The 23,693-nt window shown below is 45.3% G+C and overlaps 1 protein-coding gene across 1 annotated transcript; it reads right to left on the bottom strand.

The window, feature by feature from the left end:
• Window positions 1–7,991: 7,991 nt before the first annotated feature.
• Window positions 7,992–16,560, bottom strand: LOC139832482 (uncharacterized). The gene is made up of 2 exons (XM_071822258.1): window positions 15,435–16,560; window positions 7,992–8,485 (listed from the first exon to the last, which is right to left on the bottom strand). Exons 1-2 carry the CDS (start codon window positions 16,558–16,560, stop codon window positions 7,992–7,994), a joined length of 1,620 nt encoding a protein of 539 aa, XP_071678359.1.
• Window positions 16,561–23,693: the final 7,133 nt, after the last annotated feature.

Below are 23,693 nucleotides of genomic sequence, written 5' to 3'. Positions count from 1 at the left end.
TCATATAAAAGACATATTGTAAACATTATAAGACTCTACACCGTCTTCCTTGTTGTTTAAACTCTTTACTAGAAATTATCTAGACCTTTAGAGAGACCAATTATGCAAACCAAATTTTAGCAAGCTCTATGTATTTCTTCATTAATAGGTGCAAAGTATATGATGCAAGAGCTTAAACATGAGCACAACAATTGCCAAGTATCACATTATTCAAGACATCATACCAATTACTACATGTAGCATTTTCCGTTTCCAACCATATAACAATTAATGAAGCAGTTTCATCCTTCGCCATGAAAATTAAAAGCTAAGAACACATGTGTTCATACGAACCAGCGGAGCGTGTCTCTCTCCCACACAAGTATGAATTTATTCAAACAAAAACAAAAATAGAAACACACAGACGCTTCAAGCAAAGTACATAAGATGTGGCCGAATAAAAATATAGTTTCAAGAGAAGGAACCTGATAATTTGTCGATGAAGAAGGGGATGCCTTGGGCATCCCCAAGATTAGACGCTTGAGTCTTCTTGATATATGCAGGGGTGAACCACCGGGGCATCCCCAAGCTTAGAGCTTTCACTCTTCTTGATCATATTGTATCATCCTCCTCTCTTGACCCTTGAAAACTTCCTCCACACCAAACTCGAAACAAACTCATTAGAAGGTTAGTGCATAATCAAAAACTTACATGTTCAGAGGTGACACATTCATTCTTAACACTTCTGGACATTGCCCAAAGCTACTGGAAGTTAATGGAACAAAGAAATCCATCCCACATAGCAAAAGAAGCAATGCGAAATAAAAGGCAGAATCTGTCAAAACAGAACAGTCCGTAAAGACGAATTTTAGAGAGGCACCAGACTTGCTCAAATGAAAATTCTCAAATTGAATGAAAGTTGCGTACATATCTGAGGATCACTCACGTAAATTGGCATAATTTTCTGAGTTACCTACAGAGAATTAGGCCCAAATTCGTGACAGCAAGAAATCTGTTTCTGCGCAGTAATCCAAATCTAGTATGAACCTTACTATCAAAGACTTTACTTGGCACAACAATGCAACAAACTAAGATAAGGAGAGGTTGCTACAGTAGTAACAACTTCCAAGACACAAATATAAAACAAAAGTACTGTAGCAAAATAAACACATGGGTTATCTCCCAAGAAGTTCTTTCTTTATAGCCATTAAGATGGGCTCAGCTATTTTAATGATGCACTCGCAAGAAATAGTATTTGAAGCAAAAGAGAGCATCAAGAGGCAAATTGAAAACACATTTAAGCCTAACATGCTTCCTATGCATAGGAATCTTGTAAATAAACAAGTTCATGAAGAGCAAAGTAACAAGCATAGGAAGATAGAACAAGTGTAGCTTCAAAAATTTCAGCACATAGAGAGGTGTTTTAGTAACATGAAAATTTCTACAACCATATTTTCCTCTCTCATAATAACTTTCAGTAGCATCATGAGCAAACTCAACAATATAATTATCACATAAAGCATTCTTATCATGAGTCTCATGCATAAAATTATTACTCTCCACATAAGCATAATCAATTTTAGTAGTTGTAGTGGGAGCAAATTCAACAAAGTAGCTATCATTATTATTCTCATCATCAAATATAGGAGGCATATTGTAATCATAATCAAATTTATCATCCATAACAGGCGGTACTAAAAGACTACTATCATTATAATCATCATAAATAGGAGGCAAAGTATCATCAAAGAAAATTTTCTCCTCAATGCTTGGGGGACTAAAAAGATCATGCTCATCAAAGCCAGCTTCCCCAAGCTTAGAATTTTCCATAGCATTAGCAACAATAGTGTTCAAAGCATTCATATTAATAACATTCCCATTAGTATGCATATAAAGTTCCATGGGTTTTTTAATTCTCTCTTCAAACACATCATGTCCTAATTCAAGATAAAGTTCATAAAGATCTCTCATATTTTTGTTGTTTTCCATTATGCCTAACTAGTGTAAACAAGAAACAAAAAGATGCAATTGCAGGATCTAAAGGAAATAGCTTTGAGCACACACACAATGGCACCAGAAAAGTACTTAGTTACCTGGAACCGGAGTATGAGTGCCTTTTACCTTTCCTCCCCGGCAACGGCGCCAGAAAAGTGCTTGATGTCTACGGGTGCTTCTATTCTTGTAGACAGTGTTGGGCCTCCAAGAGCAGAGGTTTGTAGAATAGCAGCAAGTTTCACTTAAGTGGATCACCCAAGGTTTATCGAACTCAGGGAGGAAGAGGTCAAAGATATCCCTCTCAAGCAACCCTGCAACCACAAAGCAAGAAGTCTCTTGTGTCCCCAACACACCTAATAGGTGCACTAGTTCGGCGAAGAGATAGTGAAATACAGGTGGTATGAATATATATGAGCAGTAGCAACGGCACCAGAAAAGTGCTTTGCTGTCCAGGACTGGCGTGTAGTTGATGGTGGTAATATTGCAGGCAGTACAGATGCAGTAAAACATTAAACAAGCAGCGATAGCAGTATTTGGGAACAAGGCCTTGGGATCATACTTTCACTAGTGGACTCTCTCAACTTTGATCACATAACAGAATAAATAGATAAATGCTAGACTCTACACCCTCTTGTTGGATGATGAACACCACTAGCTGTGTAGGATTACACGAACCCTCAATGCCGGAGTTAACAAGCTCCACAATATTCGATGTTCATATTTAAATAACCTTAGAGTGCACGACAGATCAACACAACCAAACCAAGTACTAACATAGCATGCACACTGTCACCTTCACGCTACGAAAGGAGGCATAGATCACATCAATACCATCATAGCAATAGTTAACTTCATAATCTACAAGAGATCACAATCATAGCCTACGCCAAGTACTACACGATGCACACACTGTCACCATTACACCGTGCAGGAGGAATAAACTACTTTAATAACATCACTAGAGTAGCACACAGATAAATTGTGATACAAAACACATTGCAATCATAAAGGGATATAAATAAGCACTTCACTATGCCATTCATAACAGTGAATAAGTATTCTGTGAAATACAGCCTAAGAGACCCACACGGTGCACACACTGTCACCTTTACACACGTGGGACAAGGAGTCTCCGGAGATCACATAAGTAAAATCCACTTGACTAGCATAATGACATCTAGATTACAAGCGTCATCATATGAATCTCAATCATGTAAGGCAGCTCATGAGATTATTGAAGTACATAGGAGAGAGATGAACCACATAGCTACCGGTACAACCCTTAGCCTCGATGGAGAACTACTCCCTCCTCATGGGAGACAGCAGCGTTGATGAAGATGACGGTGGTGTCGATGGAGGAGCCTTCCGGGGGCACTTCCCCGTACCGGCGGCGTGCCGGAACAGAGACTCCTATCCCCCAGATCTTGGCTTCGCGATGGCGGCGGCTCTGGAAGGTTTCTCGTACCGTGGCTTTTTCGTATCGAAGATTTAGGTCAGCGACCTTTTTATAGGCGAAGAGGCGGCGTCAGAAGGTCAACGAGGCGACGACACAACAGGGGGGCGCGGCCCCCCCTTGGCCGCGCCAAGGTATCATCTGGTGGGCCTGTGGCCCCCCTCTGGCTCCTCTCGGGTGTTCTGGAAGCTTCGTGAGATCCTAACATGCTGGGCGTTGATTTCGTCCGATTCCGAGAATATTTCCTTACTAGGATTTCTGAAACCAAAAACAGCAGAAAACAGGAACTGGCACTTCGGCATCTCGTCAATAGGTTAGTTCCGGAAAATGCATAAATATGACATAAAGTATGCATAAAACATGTAGATATCATCAATAATGTGGCATGGAACATAAGAAATTATCGATACGTCGGAGACGTATCAGTTCCCTCTGAACAAGCGTCATAGGGGTTATGCCGAGGCTGCCTCCGTTGAAAGTGAAATGACGTGAACTGAGGTGAATTGTACGGCCAAGCCCTGTGCAGTTCCCGGGATAACAGTTGGCTATCACCGGGAGGCCAAGCTCATGGGGAGAGGTGCCTATACTAGGGTATGTAAATGAAAGGTTAGGATTGGTAGTTCGCGTACTGCGTACGATAAATCAGGGCCAGTTACCCCTGACGAGCTATTGCAATTGTTGTGGCACAAGTGTACAACCTCTGCAGAGTTAAACCTATTCGAATAGCCGCGTCCGCGGTTATGGACAGTTGGGAAGGCCATACTGTTCTGGCATCAGAATTTTTCTAAAAACTATTGAATGGTGAATGGTGACTTGTGAATTTGAATTTGAAATGGTGATTTTGACTTCGAATCACAACAGAGTTGTGGGAATGACACTAATGTTCCCACTCGAGTTAGATAGCACATGAAGAGTTGTTTACAAAAATGTTTGTGAACTAAAATTGGCTTTATGCAAAATAAACTAGAACTTAGCACCCCTTACTAGAATGGTTAGCACTTACATTAGTATTAATTTGCGAGTACTTTAAAGTACTCACTGCTTTGTCCCTGGCTATTCAAATGGCCAGACAATGAAGAGGAGCAGAACTATCAAGAGGACGACCAGCAGGACGCCTACGACAACTAGGGAATCTTCTGACGTCAGACGTTGGCCTGTGGATTAGATAGTCCACTACTACTACTACGCTTCCGCTATGTATTTGTGATGTGTGTTCAAACAATAGTTCAACTATTACTGTAATATTGGATCATGTGATCTATTTGTAAGACGACTATGATATGTAATGAATGATGACTTATGATATTCAACTGTTATGTCTCGCAACAACAATATTCCTGGGATTGCGATGTATGGCATAACGGGCATCTGGACTTAAAATCCGGGTGTTGACACCGGTGGCCTTCGGGCCAGAAAAGAGTGAAGGAGAGAGGGCCAGGGTTGGGCCAGGGCAAGGGAGGGAGAGGTGGTGTTGGTCACGGCCCAAACCAGCAAGGAGAGAAGAGAGGGAGAAGAAAAAGAGAAGAGAGGGGGAAGTCTCCCCTCTTCTCACCTCTCGGCCAATTTCCAAAAGAAAAAGGAGAACAAAGATAATAAAGAGGCAGGGGTGAAAAAGAGAGAAGGGGCCATGTCAATGTATGTGCTAAGGTTTGGTACCAAGTGCATAAGCACATGTGTTGAGAAAAGAAAATAAAAAGGTCAAACCAGGGGTGTTGGTGTTGGTGGTGAGCTCCTAGGTGATGAGATGGCATCATCCAAATAAGAGAGGGAAGTGTTCCCCCTTATTAGGATGATGATGGTCAACAACAAAAACTAGGGTTTAAAGTGAGGAGAGAAAATAATTAAAGTTGGTGTCAACACACTAGGGGCAAACCCTACTGTATTTAAAATGAGGCACTAAAATAATAACCAAGGTACTCTCAAATTTTAAAATCCTAAGGAAAATTTTAGACCAGATCATGCATGAACACAATTTAAAAACTCTAGCAGACATAAAATGAAAAGTTTTTGTTGGTTCCAAATTTTAAGCAGGGGAAAAATGCAGGTTCTGAAAAATGGGGTGTTACAGACCTTCCCCCCTTAAAAGAATCTCGTCCCGAGATTCCACGGCTAGGAGCTTGAACAGATAGGGGAACTCCTGTCTCAGGTAATCTTCTCTTTCCCAGGTGGCTTCATCCTCAGAATGATTACTCCATTGGACCTTGAAGAGTTTGATCTTCCTCCGGCGAGTAACTCTAACGGCTTCCTCCAAGATGCGAATGGGGTTCTCTCTGTAGGTTAAGTCGTGATTGAGATCGATTGCTCGATAATCGATATCCTTGAACACTTCTGTCTTGTTTGGTGCCTGGAGGCATTTCCGAAGTTGGGAGATATGGAAGACATCATGGAACTCCGATAATTCAGGGGGTAGTTCGAGCTGGTAGGACACTTCTCCTCTTCGGCCTAGTACCCTGAAAGGGCCAATATATCTTGGCGCAAGCTTGCCCTTGACATGAAAATGCTTCATTCCTTTGAGGGGAGTTACTCGAAGATATGCGAAATCTCCGACGCTGAAAGTTAATTCCCGATGCTTGGAATCGGCGTAACTCTTCTGGCAGGACTGTGCAGCTTTCAGACGATCACGGATGAGCTGAACTTGCTCCTCGGCTTCTCGAAGTACATCAGGCCCGAACACTTGGCTTTCTCCGGTCTCGGACCAGTTGAGAGGGGTTCGGCATCTTCTCCCATAGAGGGCCTCAAAAGGTGCCATCCGAAGACTGGCTTGATAGCTGTTGTTATATGAATACTCGGCGAAAGGCAGACAATCTTCCCATTTGGTTCCATAAGCAAGAACGCAGGCTCGAAGCATATCCTCAAGAATCTGGTTTACCCGTTCTGTCTGTCCTCCAGTCTGGGGGTGGTAGGCTGTGCTGAAAGATAACTTGGTGCCCATAGCTTCGTGAAGCTTTTGCCAGAAATGGGAAGTGAATTGAGTGCCTCGATCTGATACGATAACTTTGGGAACTCCATGAAGACTAACGATACGGGAGATGTATAGGTCGGCTAGTGCCCTTCCATGGTCGGTGGTCTTGACAGGCAGGAAGTGGGCGACTTTGGTGAGACGATCGACTATCACCCAGATTGAATCATGTCCACGGTTAGATCTGGGAAGGCCGGTGATAAAATCCATTCCCACTTCGTCCCATTTCCACACCGGTATCTTCAAGGGTTGCAGCAATCCGGCAGGACGTTGGTGCTCAGCTTTAACTTTCTGATAGACATCACATCGGGCGATAAAGAAGGCAATATCCCGCTTCATTCCATGCCACCAGAAGGTGTCTTTCAGATCCTGATACATCATAGATCCTCCAGGCTGAATAGAATAAGGAGTATTATGGGCTTCCTCCATAATGAGGTTCTTCAGAGTAGGAATATTTGGGACGCAAAGACGTCCATTGTACCACAGAACTCCATCGGAATCTATCGAAAATCCTTCTACTTTTTCTTTGCTCATGCGGCGCTTGATCCCTTCAATACTCTCATGTCCAACTTGGGCTTCCTTGATTTGATCTCGTAGGGTGGGTCTGGCTTCCATGGCAGCAAGGAATCCATGGCTAACCAACTCTAAACCGAATTCTTCAAACTCTTGATAAAGCAAGGGTTGCTCGACTTTCAAACGGTGGTTGAGGGACAAAGGTTCTCGGCTGAGGGCGTCGGCAACTACATTAGCTTTACCAGGGTGGTAATGGATACTAAGATCATAGTCCTTGATGAGATCAATCCATCTCCTCTGTCGCATGTTCAACTCCCTCTGGGTAAAGATATACTTGAGGCTCTTATGATCGGTGTAAATATCACACCTGTTTCCAATGAGATAATGGCGCCAAGTCTTGAGAGCATGAACTACGGCGGCTAACTCCAGATCATGGGTGGGGTAATTGGCTTCGTGAGGTTTAAGTTGTCGAGAGAGGTAGGAGATTACTTTTCCTTCTTGCATTAGAACACTTCCAAGACCATGTTTGGAAGCATCACAATAGATCACAAAGTCCTTGGTGAGGTCAGGCATGGTCAAGATGGGGGCTGAAACGAGTCGTCTTTTTAGTTCCTGGAAACTCTCTTCACACTTTTCTGTCCATTCAAACTTCTTATCCTTTTTAAGCAGGAGAGTCATGTGCTTAGCGATACTTGAGAATCCTTCAAAGAACTTGCGGTAGTATCCCGCCAGTACGAGGAAAGATCTCACTTCGGTAACGTTCTTAGGGGGTTGTCGGTCCACAATGGACTTGATCAGAGAGGGATCAACAGAGAGTCCTCCGGCAGATAAAACGTGGCCAAGAAATCCAACTTCCTTGAGCCAGAACTGGAATTTACTGAACTTAGCGTAGAGTCGATGTTGCCTAAGGGTACCCAAAACAAGTCGCAGATGCTCTTCATGCTCTTCTTCAGTTTTGGAGTAAACCAAGATGTCGTCGATGAACACCACAACAAATTTGTCTAGGTATTCCATGAAGACCTTGTTCATGAGATTCATGAAGTAGGCAGGGGCATTGGTGAGTCCGAAGGACATTACGGTGTACTCATACAGTCAGTAACGGGTAGTGAAGGCAGTCTTGGGAATGTCAGATTCTCTGACTTTGAGTTGGTGATACCCAGTGCGAAGGTCTATCTTGGAGAAAACCTTAGCTCCATTCATCTGATCGAACAAGTCATCGATCTTGGGCAGATGATACTTATTTTTAATGGTCACATCGTTGAGCCTTCGGTAATCCACACATAAGCGAATGGTTCCGTCACTTTTGTCCACAAAGATCACGGGCGACCCCCATGGTGAGGCACTAGGTCGGATTAGACCCTTGGCCAACATATCATCCAACTGTTTCTTTAACTCAATCAGTTCCTGGGGATTCATACGGTATGGTCTCTGGGCTATGGGTGCAGTACCCGGGATTAGCTCTATGATGAACTCGATGTCCCGGTCAGGGGGCATACCGGGCAATTCCTCCGGAAAGACATCAGGATACTCACAGACAACAGGAACCTGATCCAAGTCGGGTCCAGAGATACTCTTCTTACAGAAGACTTTGGATGAGTGTATGGTGGCAGTGTATTTTACTAGTAGACCTTGATCATTGGTTAGGGTGATAGATTTTTGGACGCAGTCAATGTGTCCTTTGTGTTTAGTCATCCAATCCATTCCAAGTATTACCTCTAAGCCTTGAGCTCCCAAAACTATTAGGTCAGATTGGAAGGGTACACTGATACGTCTCAAACGTATCTATAATTTCTTATGTTCCATGCTACGTTATTGATGATACTCACATGTTTTATACATACTTTATGTCATATTTATGCATTTTCCGGCACTGACCTATTAACGATATGCCGAAGAGCCAGTTGTTGTTTTCTGCTATTTTTGGTTTCAGAAATCCAAGTAAGGAAATATTCTCGGAATTGGACGAAATCAATGCCCAGGATCTTATATTTCCACGAAGCTTCCAGAACACCGAAAGGGAAACGAAGTGGGGCGACGAGGCACCCACACAATAGGGCGGCGCGGCCCAGGTCCAGGCCGCGCGGCCCTAGCGTGTGGGGCCCTCGTGGCGCCCCCTGACCTACCCTTCCGCCTACTTAAGCTTTCGTCGATAATAGTTCCAGTACCGAGAGCCACGATACGGAAAACCTTCCAGAGATGCCGCCGCCAATCCCATCTCGGGGGATTCAGGAGATCGCCTCCGGCACCCTGCCGGAGAGGGGAATCATCTCCCGGAGGACTCTTCACCGCCATGGTCTCCTCCGGAGTGATGTGTGAGTAGTTCACCCCTGGACTATGGGTCCATAGCAGTAGCTAGATGGTCGTCTTCTCCTAATTGTGCAATCATTGTTGGATCTTGTGAGCTGCCTAACATGATCAAGATCATCTATTTGTAATGCTACATGTTGCGTTTGTTGGGATCCGATGAATAATGAATGCTATGTTATGTTGATTATCAATCTATCATCTATGTGTTTTTTATGATCTTGCATGCTCTCCGTTATTAGTAGAGGCTCTGGCCAAGTCATTACTTGTAACTCCAAGAGGGAGTATTTATGCTCAATAGTGGGTTCATGCCTCCATTAAATCTGGGATAGTGACAGAAAGTTCTAAGGTTGTGGATGTGCTGTTGCCACTAGGGATAAAACATCAATACTATGTCTAAGGATGTATTTTTTGATTACATTACGCACCATACTTAATGCAATTGTCTGTTGTTTGCAACTTAATACTGGAGGGGGTTCGGATGATAACCTGAAGGTGGACTTTTTAGGCATAGATGCATGCTGGATAGCGGTCTATGTACTTTGTCGTAATGCCCAATTAAATCTCACACTACTCATCATAACATGTATGTGCATTGTCATGCTATCTTTATTTGTCAATTGCCCAACTGTAATTTGTTCACCCAACATGCTATTTATCTTATGGGAGAGACACCACTAGTGAACTGTGGACCCCGATCCATTCTTTTACATCGAATACAATCTACTGCAATACTCGTTCTACTGTTCTCTGCAAACATCATCATCCACACTATACATCTAATCCTTTGTTACAGCAAGCCGGTGAGATTGACAACCTCACTGTTAAGTTGGGGCAAAGTATCTTGGTTGTGTTGTGCAGGTTCCACGTTGGCGCCGGAATCCCTGGTGTTGCGCCGCACTACACTCCGCCGCCATCAACCTTCAACGTGCTTCTTGACTCCTACTGGTTCGATAACCTTGGTTTCTTACTGAGGGAAAAACTTGCCGATGTACGCATCATACCTTCCTCTTGGGGTTCCCAACGGACGCGTGCTTTACCGTCACAAGCAGCAAAGCTTTTTCTGGCGCCGTTGCCGGGGAGATCAAGACACGCTGCAAGGGGAGTCTTCCACTTCCAATCTCTTTACTTTGTTTTTGTCTTGCTTTATTTTATTTACTACTTTGTTTGCTGCACTATATCAAAACACAAAAAAATTAGTTGCTAGCTTTACTTTATTTATTATCTTGTTTGCGTTCTCCATATTAAAAACACAAAAAAATTAGTTACTTGTTTTACTTTACTTAATTCCATGCATGTTTTTATTTTACTAGTTAGGCTTAATGGAAAACAACAAAAATATTAGAGATCTTTATAGTATTTATCTTGAGTTAGGACATGAGGTGTTTGAAGAGAAAATTAAAAAACCTATGGAACTTTATATGCGTGCTAATGGAAATGTTATTAGTATGAATGCTTTGAACACCATTATTGCTAATGCTATGGAATAATTTAAGCTTGGGGAAGCTGGTTTTGATGAGCATGATATTTTTAGTCCCCCAAGCATGGAGGAGAAAATTTACTTTGATGATACTTTGCCTCCCATTTATGATGATAGTGGTATTTTGGTGCTACCTACTATGGAGGATCAAGTTTATTATGATCATACTATGCCTCCTATATTTGATGAGAATAAAAATGATAGCTACTTTGTTGAATTTGCTCCCACTACAATTAATAAGAATGACTATGCTTATGTTGGGAGTAGTAATTATTTTATGCATGAGATTCATGATAAGAATGCTTTATGTGATAGCTATATTGTTGAGTTTGTTCATGATGCTACTGGAAATTATTATGAGAGAGGAAAATATGGTTGTAGAAGTTTTCATGTTACTAAAACACCTCTCTATATGCTGAAAATTTTGAAGTTACTTGTGTTTTATCTTCCTATGCTTGTCACTTTGTTCTTCATGAATTTATTTGTGTACAAGATTCCTTTTCATAGGAAGTGGGTTAGACTTAAAAGTGTTTCTTATTTGCTTTTGATGCTCTCTTTTGCTTCAACTCTTATTTCTTGCGCGAGCATCATTAAAATTACTGAGCCCATCTTAATGGCTATAAAGAAAAGCGCTTATGGGAGACAACCCATCATTTTACTACAGAACTTTTGTTTTATATTTGAGTCTTGGAAGTTGTTACTACTGGAGCAACCTCTCCTTATCTTAATTTTGTTTCATTGTTGTGCCAAGTAAAGTCTTTGATAGTAAGGTTCATACTAGATTTGGATTACTGCGCAGAAACAGATTTCTTGCTGTCACGAATTTGAGCAGTAGTCTCTGTAGGTAACTCAGAAAATTCTGCCAATTTACGTGAGTGATCCTCAGATATGTACGCAACTTTCATTCAATTTGAGAATTTTCATTTGAGCAAGTCTGGTGCACCTAAAAAATTCGTCTTTACGGACTGTTCTGTTTTGACAGAATCTGCCTTTTATTTCGCATTGCCTGTTTTGCTATGCTTGATGGATTTCTTTATTCCATTAACTTTCAGTAACTTTGTGCAATGTCCAGAAGTGTTAATGATGATTATGTCACCTCTGAACATGTGAATTTTGATTATGCACTAACCCTCTAATGAGTTTGTTTTGAGTTTGGTGTGGAGGAAGTTTTCAAGGATCAAGAGAGGAGGATGATACAATATGATCAAGGAGAGTGAAAGCTCTAAGCTTGGGGATGCACCGGTGGTTCATCCCTGCATATTTCAAGAAGACTCAAGCATCTAAGCTTGGGGATGCCCAAGGCATCCCCTTCTTCATCGACAACATTATCAGGTTCCTCTTGTGAAACTATATTTTTATTCCGTTACATCTTATGTGCTTTACTTGGAGCATCTGTATGTTTTTGTTTTGTTTTGTTTGAATAAAGTTGTATCCTAGCATTCATTGTGTGGGAGAGAGACATGCTCCGTTGTTGCATATGGACAAATATGTCCTTGGCTTTACTCATAATGTTCATGGCGAAGGTTGAAACTGCTTCGTTAATTGTTATATGGTTGGAAACGGGAAATGCTACATGTGGTAATTGGTAGAATGTCTTGAATAATTTGATACTTGGCAATTGTTGTGCTCATAAGGATCATGTTTAAGCTCTTGCATCATATACTTTGCACCTATTAGTGAAGAAATACATAGAGCTTGCTAAAATTTGGTTTGCATGATTGGTCTCTCTAAGGTCTAGATATTTTCTAGTAAGGGTCGAACAACAAGGAAGACAGTGTAGAGTCCTATAATGCTTGCAATATGTTTTTATGTGAGTTTTGCTGTACCGGTTCATACTTGTGTTTGTTTCAAATAACCTTGGTAGCCTAAGCCTTGTATTGAGAGGGAATACTTCTCGTGCATCCAAATCCTTGAGCCAAAAACTATGCCATTTGTGTCCACCATACCTACCTACTACATGGTATTTCTCTGCCATTCCAAAGTAAATTGCTTGAGTGCTATCTTTAAACACTTCAAAAGTTATTACCTCTTATTTGTGTCAATGTTTTATAGCTCATGAGGAAGTATGTGGTGTTTATCTTTCAATCTTGTTGGGCAACTTTCACCAATGGACTAGTGGCTTCATCCGCTTATCCAATAATTTTGCAAAAAGAGCTGGCAATGGGATTCCCAGTCCCAATTAATTAACCTTCATAATTTTACAAAAATAGACACTCCTTCATGGTATGAGATTGTTGGCAGGTACCCGAGGATTCGGTTAGCCATGGTTTGTGAAAGCAAAGGTGGGGAGGAGTGCCACCCAAAAATAAAAATGTTTCATGGGAACCGCTCTTTGAAGATTTGTCTGGCAAGGGGGTTAGAGTGCCCATTACCATTCGTTGACAACAACAACCACCTCTCAAAACTTTACTTTTATGCTCTCTCTATGTTTTTAAAATAAAAGCTCTAGCACAAATATAGCAATCAATGCTTCCCTCTGCGAAGGGCCTTTCTTCTACTTTTATGTTGAGTCAGTTTACCTACTTCCTTCCATCTCAAGAAGCAAACACTTGTGTTAACTGTGCATTGATTCCTACATACTTGCATATTGCACTTATTATATTACTTTATGTTGACAATATCCATGAGATATACATGTTACAAGTTGAAAGCAACCGCTGAAACTTAATCTTCCTTTGTGTTGCTTCAATGCCTTTACTTTGAATTTATTGCTTTATGAGTTAACTCTTATGCAAGACTTATTGATGCTTGTCTTGAAAGTACTATTCATGAAAAGTCTTTGCTATATGGTTCAATTGTTTAACCATTATCTTACCATTGCTTCGAATCGCTGCTTTCATTACATGTGCTTACAATAGTATTGATGAAGATTATGATAGCATGTCACTTCAGAAATTATCTTTGTTATCGTTTACCTACTCGGGACGAGTAGGAACTAAGCTTGGGGATGCTTGATACGTCTCAAACGTATCTATAATTTCTTATGTTCCATGCTACTTTATTTATGATACTCACATGTTTTATACATACTTTATGTCATATTTATGCATTTTCCGGCACTGACCTATTAACGAGATGCCGAAGAGCCAGTTGTTGTTTTCTGCTGTTTTTGGTTTCAGAAATCCTAGTGAGGAAATATTCTCGGAATTGGACGAAATCAGCGCCCAGGATCTTATTTTTCCACAAAGCTTCCAGAACACCGAAAGGGAAACGAAGTGGGGCGACGAGGCGCCCACACAACAGGGCGGCGCGGCCTAGGTCCAGGCCGCGCGGCCCTAGCGTGTGGGGCCCTCGTGGCGCCCCCTGACCTACCCTTCCGCCTACTTAAGCCTTCGTCGATAATAGTTCCAGTACCGAGAGCCACGATACGGAAAACCTTCCAGAGACGCCGCCGCCGCCAATCCCATCTCAGGGGATTCAGGAGATCACCTCCGGCACCTTGCCTGAGAGGGGAATCATCTCCCGGAGGACTCTTCACCACCATGGTCGCCTCCGGAGTGATGTGTGAGTAGTTCACCCCTGGACTATGGGTCCATAGCAGTAGCTAGATGGTCGTCTTCTCCTAATTGTGCTATCATTGTTGGATCTTGTGAGCTGCCTAACATGATCAAGATCATCTATTTGTAATGCTACATGTTGCGTTTGTTGGGATCCGATGAATAATGAATGCTATGTTATATTGATTATCAATCTATCATCTATGTGTTGTTTATGATCTTGCATGCTCTCCGTTATTAGTAGAGGCTCTGGCCAAGTCATTACTTGTAACTCCAAGAGGGAGTATTTATGCTCGATAGTGGGTTCATGCCTCCATTAAATCTGGGACAAGGATGTGAAAGTTCTAAGGTTGTGGATGTGCTGTTGCCACTAGGGATAAAACATCAATACTATGTCTAAGGATGTATTTGTTGATTACATTACGCACCATACTTAATGCAATTGTCTGTTGTTTGCAACTTAATAATGGAGGGGGTTCGAATGATAACCTGAAGGTGGACTTTTTAGGCATAGATGCATGCTGGATAGCGGTCTATGTACTTTGTCGTAATGCCCAATTAAATCTCACACTACTCATCATAACATGTATGTGCATTGTCATGCTATCTTTATTTGTCAATTGCCCAACTGTAATTTGTTCACCCAACATGCTATTTATCTTATGGGAGAGACACCACTAGTGAACTGTGGACCCCGTTCCATTCTTTTACATCGAATACAATCTACTGCAATACTCGTTCTACTGTTCTCTGCACACATTATCATCCACACTATACATCTAATCCTTTGTTACAGCAAGCCGGTGAGATTGACAACCTCACTGTTAAGTTGGGGCAAAGTATCTTGGTTGTGTTGTGCAGGTTCCACGTTGGCGCCGGAATCCCTGGTGTTGCGCCGCACTACACTCCGCCGCCATCAACCTTCAACGTGCTTCTTGACTCCTACTGGTTCGATAACCTTGGTTTCTTACTAAGCGAAAAACTTGCCACTGTACGCATCATACCTTCCACTTGGGGTTCCCAACGGACGTGTGCTTTACCGTCACAAGCAGCATACACCTTGTATGATAATGGGAACTTGTTTGCATGATAGGCGGGTTTTAGCTGTGGATCCGGGTATTGGGACTAGCATGAGGCGTTTCATTACGGTTGGTTTCATCCCACTTTTCTTAACGAAAGGTTCAGTAACGAAAGAATGAGATGCTCTGGAATCAAAAAGAACTCGGGCAGGGGTGGAGTTGACTAGGAACGTACCCATCACGATGTCCGGAGCCTCCTCAGCCTCTTCAGCGCTGGCATGGTTTAGGTGTCCATGGGCGGCATTGGCTTGCTTCTTGACAACCGGCTTCTTTCCTGACGCCGTCCTAGCTTGAGCTTGATTGGGCCTTGGTGCGTTGGCGCGTTGAGGCGTCCTCATCTTGGTAGGGCACTCACGAGAGAAGTGCCCCGGCTTCCCACAAGCGAAGCATCCATCACCTTGAGGACGAGCTGGCGGATTGGGGCGAGGGTTGTTGTTGTAACCTCCTCCACCGGAACGAGGCTGTGAAGCTGATCGGTTGGTGTTGAAGGTGTTGGGACGGTATGCAGGAGCTGAGGTGGTGTTTCTCTGGGGCGGATTGGGTGATCTGGTAGGGGGCAGACTGCGATACTTGGGGTTGCTAGGTCCACTCTGCTGCTGCTGCATCTTGCGCTTCCTGGTCTCAAAAGCAGCCTTGTGCTTGGATTCCACCATGATGGCAGCATCCACAAGCGACTCCAAGTCGGGGTAGGGTACAGCCACGAGGATACTCTGAATTTCTTCATGCAGACCATTCATAAAACGGTCGCGCTTCTTCTCATCAGTGTCTGTGTCCTGAGGGGCGTACCTTGCTAAGGTGTTGAACTTGTCGAGGTGATCCACCACATTGGAGTTGTTCTGCTTCAAGTTGAAGAACTCATCACGCTTCATCTTGATTAGTCCCGTAGGGATGTGAGCTTTACGGAACTTGGTAGTGAACTCTTCCCAGTTGATGACATGATCAGCCGCTTGCATTGCTTTGACATTCTCCCACCAGGCTCGGGCAGGGCCGGAAAGAAAATGGGTGGTGAGAAGAACCTTCTCGTTATCTCCCACGGCAGCGACTTCCAGGTTATTTTCAATGGTGCGGAGCCAATCATCCGCGTCTAGGGGAGCGGTGCATTTGGAAAACACGGACGGATTGGTGTTCTGGAAATCCCTGAGACGTGATCTTGGCGCTTCCTCCCCGTGTCCATCTCCTTCTTCATTGCCACGGTTTCCCGCGGCAACTTGAGCAATTTGCCGAATGGCGGCGATGTTGGCCTCACTTTCCGCGCGAGCACGCTGGCGGTCCTCCATCAAGAGGCGCAGGATTTGAGTCATGTTGGGATCCGGGGGTGGCGGTGGGTTTCCGTAAGTGGAACCTCCATGGCGAGTCTCAACCATCTGGGGAGGTAAAGAGAATAGACATGGTAATGAGATGACGGAAAAAGAGATGTTCGAAGTTCAAGTGCTTGCCAAGGGGAAGGAACGTGCATGCATAAAAAGGGAATACTTTGAAGGAAACGAAAACAGAACACGCACAAATGCAAACATTCAACCACAACGTCGGTACCACCCAAAAGCATCAAGGTTCACAACAACCATGGTCACATAAGGACCATAAAAGTATGACGTTACAACGGGGACACTATCACATAACAAGTCTCGCAACTGCACATCTAGAAGTCGTCAAGAGGGGCGGAAGGGCCATCGAATGGGGGCTCCTCGGGGTCTTCCTCCTCATCATCCGGGTTAGCCTCGATGGTGCAGAGTGGTGCGGGTTCCTCGGCCTCGTCGTTGATGAAGGCGCGATCATCATCGTCTTCTTCATCAAGCCCGTCAAGTCCTTCCTCTTCCATGTAGTCCTCATCTTCGCTAACAAGGGCGGTGCCCTCCTTACGGAGATCCTCACCCTCGTCATGGACACCCTCCAACTTCTCTTCGGCATCCCGAAGAGCGGACTTGAGGTGCATCACCTTCACCTTGAGCATGTAGTTGGCTTCACGAACCCAGAGCTTCTTCTTCTGTTGGCGGCGATACTTCATCTTGGCAAGCTTCAACTCCATCTTGAGTCCCTCCATCTCATGCTTCAGCACTTCATTCTCCATCCTGTTGGAGTCAAGACTGAGTTGAGTCTTGAACAACAGGTTCTCCATCTGGGCAGCCTGGCGTCAAAGAGGACAAGTGTAGGGAGTCATAGTGGGAATCCCTTCCTCATTGCGGCGCCCCAAGAGAGCATGAGGGAGCCTCTTTGCCTCCAACTCAGCACGGTGGTGGAAACAAAGGCGCGCGAGAGATGCTTGCAGCACCCTCACAAGACCCTCCTCCCAAGTGCGGTCGAAGACCTGGACCTCGATCTCCTCGATGTTCCTCACATGAGAGCCCCGGAGCATGCAAACCACCATCCAAGACATCTCGCCTTCCTTGGTGCACTCCATCTTTCCTCCCTTCACCTCGGGCAGCAGGCGTCCAACGGCCCGCGACACCTCGATGAGGGCGGTCTCGAACAGAAAGCGGGGCTGGTCATAGCCCAGCTGGCGGCTCATGGTGAACATCGGTGGGTCCATCTACACAAGATTTTAAGTTGGTGATTAGTAACATGATCAAAGTGTGCAAAATTTTAAATACATAAGGTAAAAACATTAAAGTTTAATGCAAGTAATATTAAGTCTAAGAGAAATTAGGGGAGAAACTAGGCATTATTTCAGCAATTAGTCATCTCGTTTTTGATATAGAAAATAGTTTTTGTACTATCTTAACGTCCATGCTAACTAGGGTCTCCTAAGGTCAGGATGGCTCTGATACCAGCTCTGTGGGGACCCCGGACTACCTGTCCGAAATACCATGTTATGCATTCAACTCACGATCCCATGATCAGTGCACCATGAGCACATAACCGAACTGAATATCCAGAATTACATCATCCATTACAGTACCGAATAAAAAGTCTTACAATAGCGGGGTCACATGACCCAGTCTTACATAAGCGCCACAACGGGCAAGTTCACAAACATAGCAGCGGATACACGTCAACGTCGTCGGGCCCAAGTCATGCCTTAGACCTACAGGCGTCTGACTTGGAGATCGTCCTAGGTCGCATAGTCGTCCTGGTATCCTCCATCGTCTTCATAGTCCTCTTCATAGTCTAGCCAAGTTAATAGCCAGGGACAAAGCCGTGAGTACATTTGGAATTGTACTCGCAAACCATCAAGAAAGGAAATTTCAAGAGTGCAAGACGACAAGTGCTATTCTAAGAAGACAAGAAGGAAGAGCTATTTTCTCAAGTGGAAGTAGCTTGGGAAAGAGAATCAGTTTCTCTTGTGGATATAGCATGTGGAAGAGACATAGTTTCTCTCGTGGATATAGCTTGTGGAAGAGACATAGTTTCTCTCGTGGATATAGCATGCACAAGAGCGTCAGTTTCTCTTGTGGATATAGCATGCCGGCATCTCAAGTGATGCGGACACTATGGTGTTTTGAGGACAACTAGCTAACCTTCTAGGAGGAAAGGTAGCATGCCGCCATCTCATTTGATGGGGACGCTTAGGGAGTTCTATGACATATCTATATCTTTATTGAAGATGCGGTAGCATGAGTCCATCTCAGTTGATGGGAATGCTAGAGAATTCCTATGACATACCTATATCTTTATTGAAGAAGATACTTCAAAAGATATCTATGACATCTCTATATCTTTGTTAAAGAAGAGTTCCTCTTCAAGAAACATTTAGGAAAAAGTCCCCCACTTAGTCTCCATTTTTCCACGACCATCTCTATATGGTCAACACACGCCCATTTTCCGTACCTTTCCGGTACACACAACACCACACTTTCTTTGCAAAGCATTTGTCAAAACAAAACGCAAGCCCAGGTTAAGTATGGCCATATCAACTTGTCCATGACTGCGGACGCGGCTATTCGAAAATATTTGACTCTGCAGAGTTTGCGCACTTTCCCCACAAGAACTGATAAATCCGTCGGGATCATCCCCGGATCGTCATACGAAAGTATGCGAGTCTCGGATAACCAGTCATAGTCTTTCGCCCGTCTCCATTGGCACAAGTCCTTCCCTGCGGGCTTACCCCTTCCCGGCACCCCGGCAGCATACCTCCTTTTGAGCGTATCTCCGGCGCCATGACGGAAGACCCTCAGTAATCGTCCGGCTATCGGTTTAGACAGTGTATTGCCTCCTCCAGAGCGCAACCCGGCGTCGGAGGTCATCGTGACCCTCCCGAGAGAGTTGTGAAGGGTGCTCATGCCAATTTCAACGAACTACGGACTAAGCCCGTGCCCACTTTGGATAATGTGGTTGCGCGAATAAAAGTTGGGACGGCGAACACTTATACGCAGTGCTCCTTTTTAGAAACCATTTCTTTTTCCCACAACACCTCGGTTGTTCAACCAACCTCCATACACCACTTTCCCAAACATCTTTATCAAGATCCTTCACTTCCATAAACCATACACTTGGTTAACTCACCCAAGGTTTTCATAAACATTTACAACAAGGTAAACCTTGAGGGGTTCCCAACCTATAGTTTCATGAGAAGGAACTAACACAACACCATGGCCGAGATGAGGGTCATCACGCCATGAGGGGTATGTGTGAATGGCTCAAAGAGGATTATACTTGCTTAAGGTAAGCATGTATAAAGACAACATAGGGTGGATCAACTTTTCAGATTTGGGGTACTACTATACAACTTGGATGGTGAAGGTTCACTATCCAACCAACATTCACAAGGGTACACGGCATACTTCTCTCAAGTTGAGAATTTCACCAAGATTCATGACTTGGATACCTCGAGACTCATCAAGGTGGTGGGTGTGATGTAAACCTCTATCTTAGAATTGGATATGCTCAAGTTGAGCATTCAAGTAGACCAAGGGGAAACAACACGGCCATGATACCATGCATCCCTCCATCATGTGGGCAAGGGTGAAATAATCCCACAAGGGAGTACCCCACTTACAACCATACATAGACAACAACAATAGAGAGATCAACACATATAGAAACAAGATGCTTCGGGACATCAACAAATGACATCCAACTAGGCATCAACAGAGTTCAAAGATGGCTTGCCTTGGTTGGCTTGTCCCTGGTCCTCCTCAAATCCTTCTCCAAAGTCCTCCCCTTCAACTTCTCCCTCGTTCGTATCTAGCGTCGCAAAGATAAACGAGGCATACAATCAACATATAACTCAAGAACCACGAATAATAAAAGCAAGATGAAAATATGCAGGGGAGTAGTTTGGCGGTAACAAAACATGGTTTGGCCATTTTGATGAACAAAAAGTGTCAAGGTTTAATTAAAAACATCAAACCCTAATCCTATCATTTCATGTGACACACATACACTTATAACCAGAGACAAAACACCACTAACAGAGGCTACTGGTATTTTTCCTGGATGCACAGTAACAAAATAAGACTAACACAATTGGAATCATTCAAAAATATTTATTTTTCAATTTTTGAGACCCAAAATACTAACCAGAAACAGTGATCAAGTTTTATTTATTAAAAATCGCACAAAAATCCTAAAAATACAAGGCCAGCGGCATCTGAAATATAATTTCATAATGGTTCTAATGCAATTGGAATCACCTCAATCGGAGCTACCAAACTATTTTTATTAGCAAAACAGTACACTGGCAGATTTCCATTTTTAATTTTTTATTTAGCAAATTTTCAAACGAATAAAATGGGCGGGAATGCCCTGGGCCGTGCGGTGCTGCGCAGATGGGCCGGCCCAGTGGGGCTCTCCGGTGGCCAGAAAAAAAAAAGGAAAAAGGCCGGGGGCCCGTGGCGGGCCAGGCCGGTGGACGTGGCCATGCACGCCGATGTGGCCGTGCATGCGCCATGCGCCCGTCCGATCTGGATCCGACGGCCCAGATCCGGCGCATGCACGACGTCCGTGGCGATCGCCGGCGTGGAGGAGGGAAAGAGGCGGCGCGGCGGCTTACCAGCGGCTGGCGGTGGCGAGGCTCAGTGCAGGCGTCGTGGCGGCGTAGGTGGGCGTCGCGTGCGCGTGCTGGCGGTGCTCGGACACGTCGGCGTCGCCTTGCTTGGCAGCGTCTGCGTCACGGGCGTCGCCAGTGCGTCATCGTCGTCGCCGCTCCGCTGCAGATCTGCAAGGCAGAGAGCAACGGAGAGGGTTAGGGGTGGCAGAAGGTGGTGCTGGTCGACGAAGGGGAGAGGGGAGCGGCAGGGGAGTGGCGTCGTCGACGGCTCCTCCTCGTCACCTTCACGGTGACCACGGTGGCGAGGGCATCAGTTGGCGGTGGCAGCGGCTCGAGCTGCAGCTCGAGCAGCGAGGGATGGGGTGGAGCAGCCTTGCGGCGTAGTGGGTGGGGGAGCTGAAGGGAGAGGCGTGCCTCTGGGTGGGGTTTTATAGGCGGAGGGAGGCGAGGAAGTGGAGTGGGGCGGTGGCGATGGCCAACGGGCGCGCGAGGGCTGGCGTCACGCGCTGGCCCCAGGATGACGTCGCCCTGGAGTGTCAGCGAGGGGAGGGAGCCGAGGCGATGCGCGGCAGACGAGGCGTGATGGCGCGTCGAGCGAGGCTCCGTGCCATCATGTCGCTTGACCAGGCGTGCGGGCTGGGGAGAGCTAGGGTTTTTGGGCGCGGGAGAAAGAGAGGGGTCGGTGGCCTTCGAGCCAGAAAAGAGAGAAGGGGAGAGGGCCAGGGTTGCGCCAGGGCAAGGGAGGGAGAGGTGGTGTTGATCACGGCCCAAACCAGCAAGGAGAGAAGAGAGGGAGAAGAAAAAGAGAAGAGAGGGGGAAGTCTCCACTACTAGGAAAAGGCTTATAGCCGCACTTCTTACCGCCGGCGAGTCCAATTTAAAAATGCCGGTGGTTTGTTACCACCGGCGAGTTGAAATTGGATTGCCAGGGGTAGTGCCATTACCACCGGCGAATTGGATTTGGAAATGCCGGCGGTAAGGTGAGCCGAGAGCACCCGGATGGACCTTGTTTTACCGCCGGCGAGTTTGATCCGAAAGTGCCGGGGGTAAAGTTACTACCACCGGCGAAATAGATTGAATCTCGTCAAGGTTAAAGTGAGTTGGAATGGGCCAACCAGGCCGAATTTACCGCCAGTCTCCCCGAATCCTTTTCGCCAGCGTTACCCACCCCCACACGACCAAGCACGCACCCAGTCCTATCCGCTCACGCCCCTCTCCCATCTTCCCTTGTCCCCATCCCCATCCCCATCGCCGCCGACTCTCCATCTCTCTCGCGTCGGCCACCCCCGTCCGCCCACCACACCGGCGCATCCTAGCACCACCACCCGCCGACGCTGCTCCTCCACCGTTCCCTGGTCAATTCCCTACCGACGCCCCCATCTCACGCCTCCAATCGCGATCTCGCCCACCACCTCCCGCCGCGCGACCCGCTGCAGCGGGCTTGCACAGTCCTCGGCGACCATGGTGATGAGAGCGCCCTCCCCACCCCCTGGGACTCGCTGCCGTCCATCGCCGTCGTCGGAGGCCAAGTGCATGCCCCATTCGCTTCGACCGCTCTCGGTCAGATCTGGCGAGCGCGCGCGTCTCCGAGATGAACAAAATCAAGGCGCCGGCGGGGGCGGGCGCCATGGTCAAGGGAGGCCACCGGGCCATCGTCTTTAACTGCTTCGAGGGGATCAAGGACAAGGTGACTAGTCCTCGGACCAACCCGTCCCTCCCCGATCTCCTGGTTGCTCCGCTCCGCCCGATTCGGTGGATCTCGCGGTGGTCTCATCTAAGTTCTCTTGCAGGTCTACCCCGAGAGAACTTGGCGGCGCGACCAGGAGGTGACCTTGGCGTCATCGGTGGCGGCAATGACGGCGCCTCTGCATCTCCATCGTCCCTCGCCCACTACAGAATCCTCTCGCCGGTAAGATGCTCTTCCTCCCACCTCCCCCATTCCCCTCTCTAGGTTTAGGAGGAGCTGCGGGCGGCAGTGATTAAACGTGCGGTGTCAATTGGGGACTGGGCCGGTGTGATGCAAATAGTATTTGCCCGCTTGTGGTCAATAGTGATTTCTAGATTGGTTCTGATTGTGGCAGTTGTTCGTGTACGAGGCTTCTTGGGTGTCATGGAAATTGGAATGGCTCGAGTTCTTCGTGTACCTCTTCCCTGTATGTCCGTCTAGGGTCTTTTACATTGTTCATACTGGCATGTACCTCATCTACTTTAACTCTGTTGACAGTTATACTTTGATAAAAAATAATTACCATATATATAGTTAGAAGATTTGTTTTGTTGTAGATTTTTTTCTTAACTTGAAAATTCTGCAGTGTTTCATAATCAGGACACCTCATTTAATTAATTCTGTAGCTTTTTACTTGGGAGGCAAAAAAACTGAATTAGTATATGCATAGTAGTAATATCCTCTTTCATCCTAAGTATTGTACTACTATCTCTTTGGTGTTTGTTTATGGCATGCTCCTGACACTCCTTGTGATTGGAATGACACCCGATTATCATAGTTTT

Source organism: Lolium perenne, chromosome 6 (assembly GCF_019359855.2).
Source record: "Lolium perenne isolate Kyuss_39 chromosome 6, Kyuss_2.0, whole genome shotgun sequence".
NCBI lineage: Eukaryota > Viridiplantae > Streptophyta > Magnoliopsida > Poales > Poaceae > Lolium > Lolium perenne.
This window is presented reverse-complemented; position numbering and strand designations above follow the sequence as displayed.

What these genes read in the sequence shown, in the direction of transcription:
- LOC139832482 (XM_071822258.1), bottom strand. Translation starts at nt 16,560, where the DNA reads ATGACTCAAATCCTGCGCCTCTTGATGGAGGACCGCCAGCGTGCTCGC. An exon ending in GGCTCCGGACATCGTGATGG is followed by an intron (nt 8,486 to 15,434) that starts GTACGTTCCTAG and finishes ACTCATCCAAAG; the next exon opens with TCTTCTGTAAGAAGAGTATC.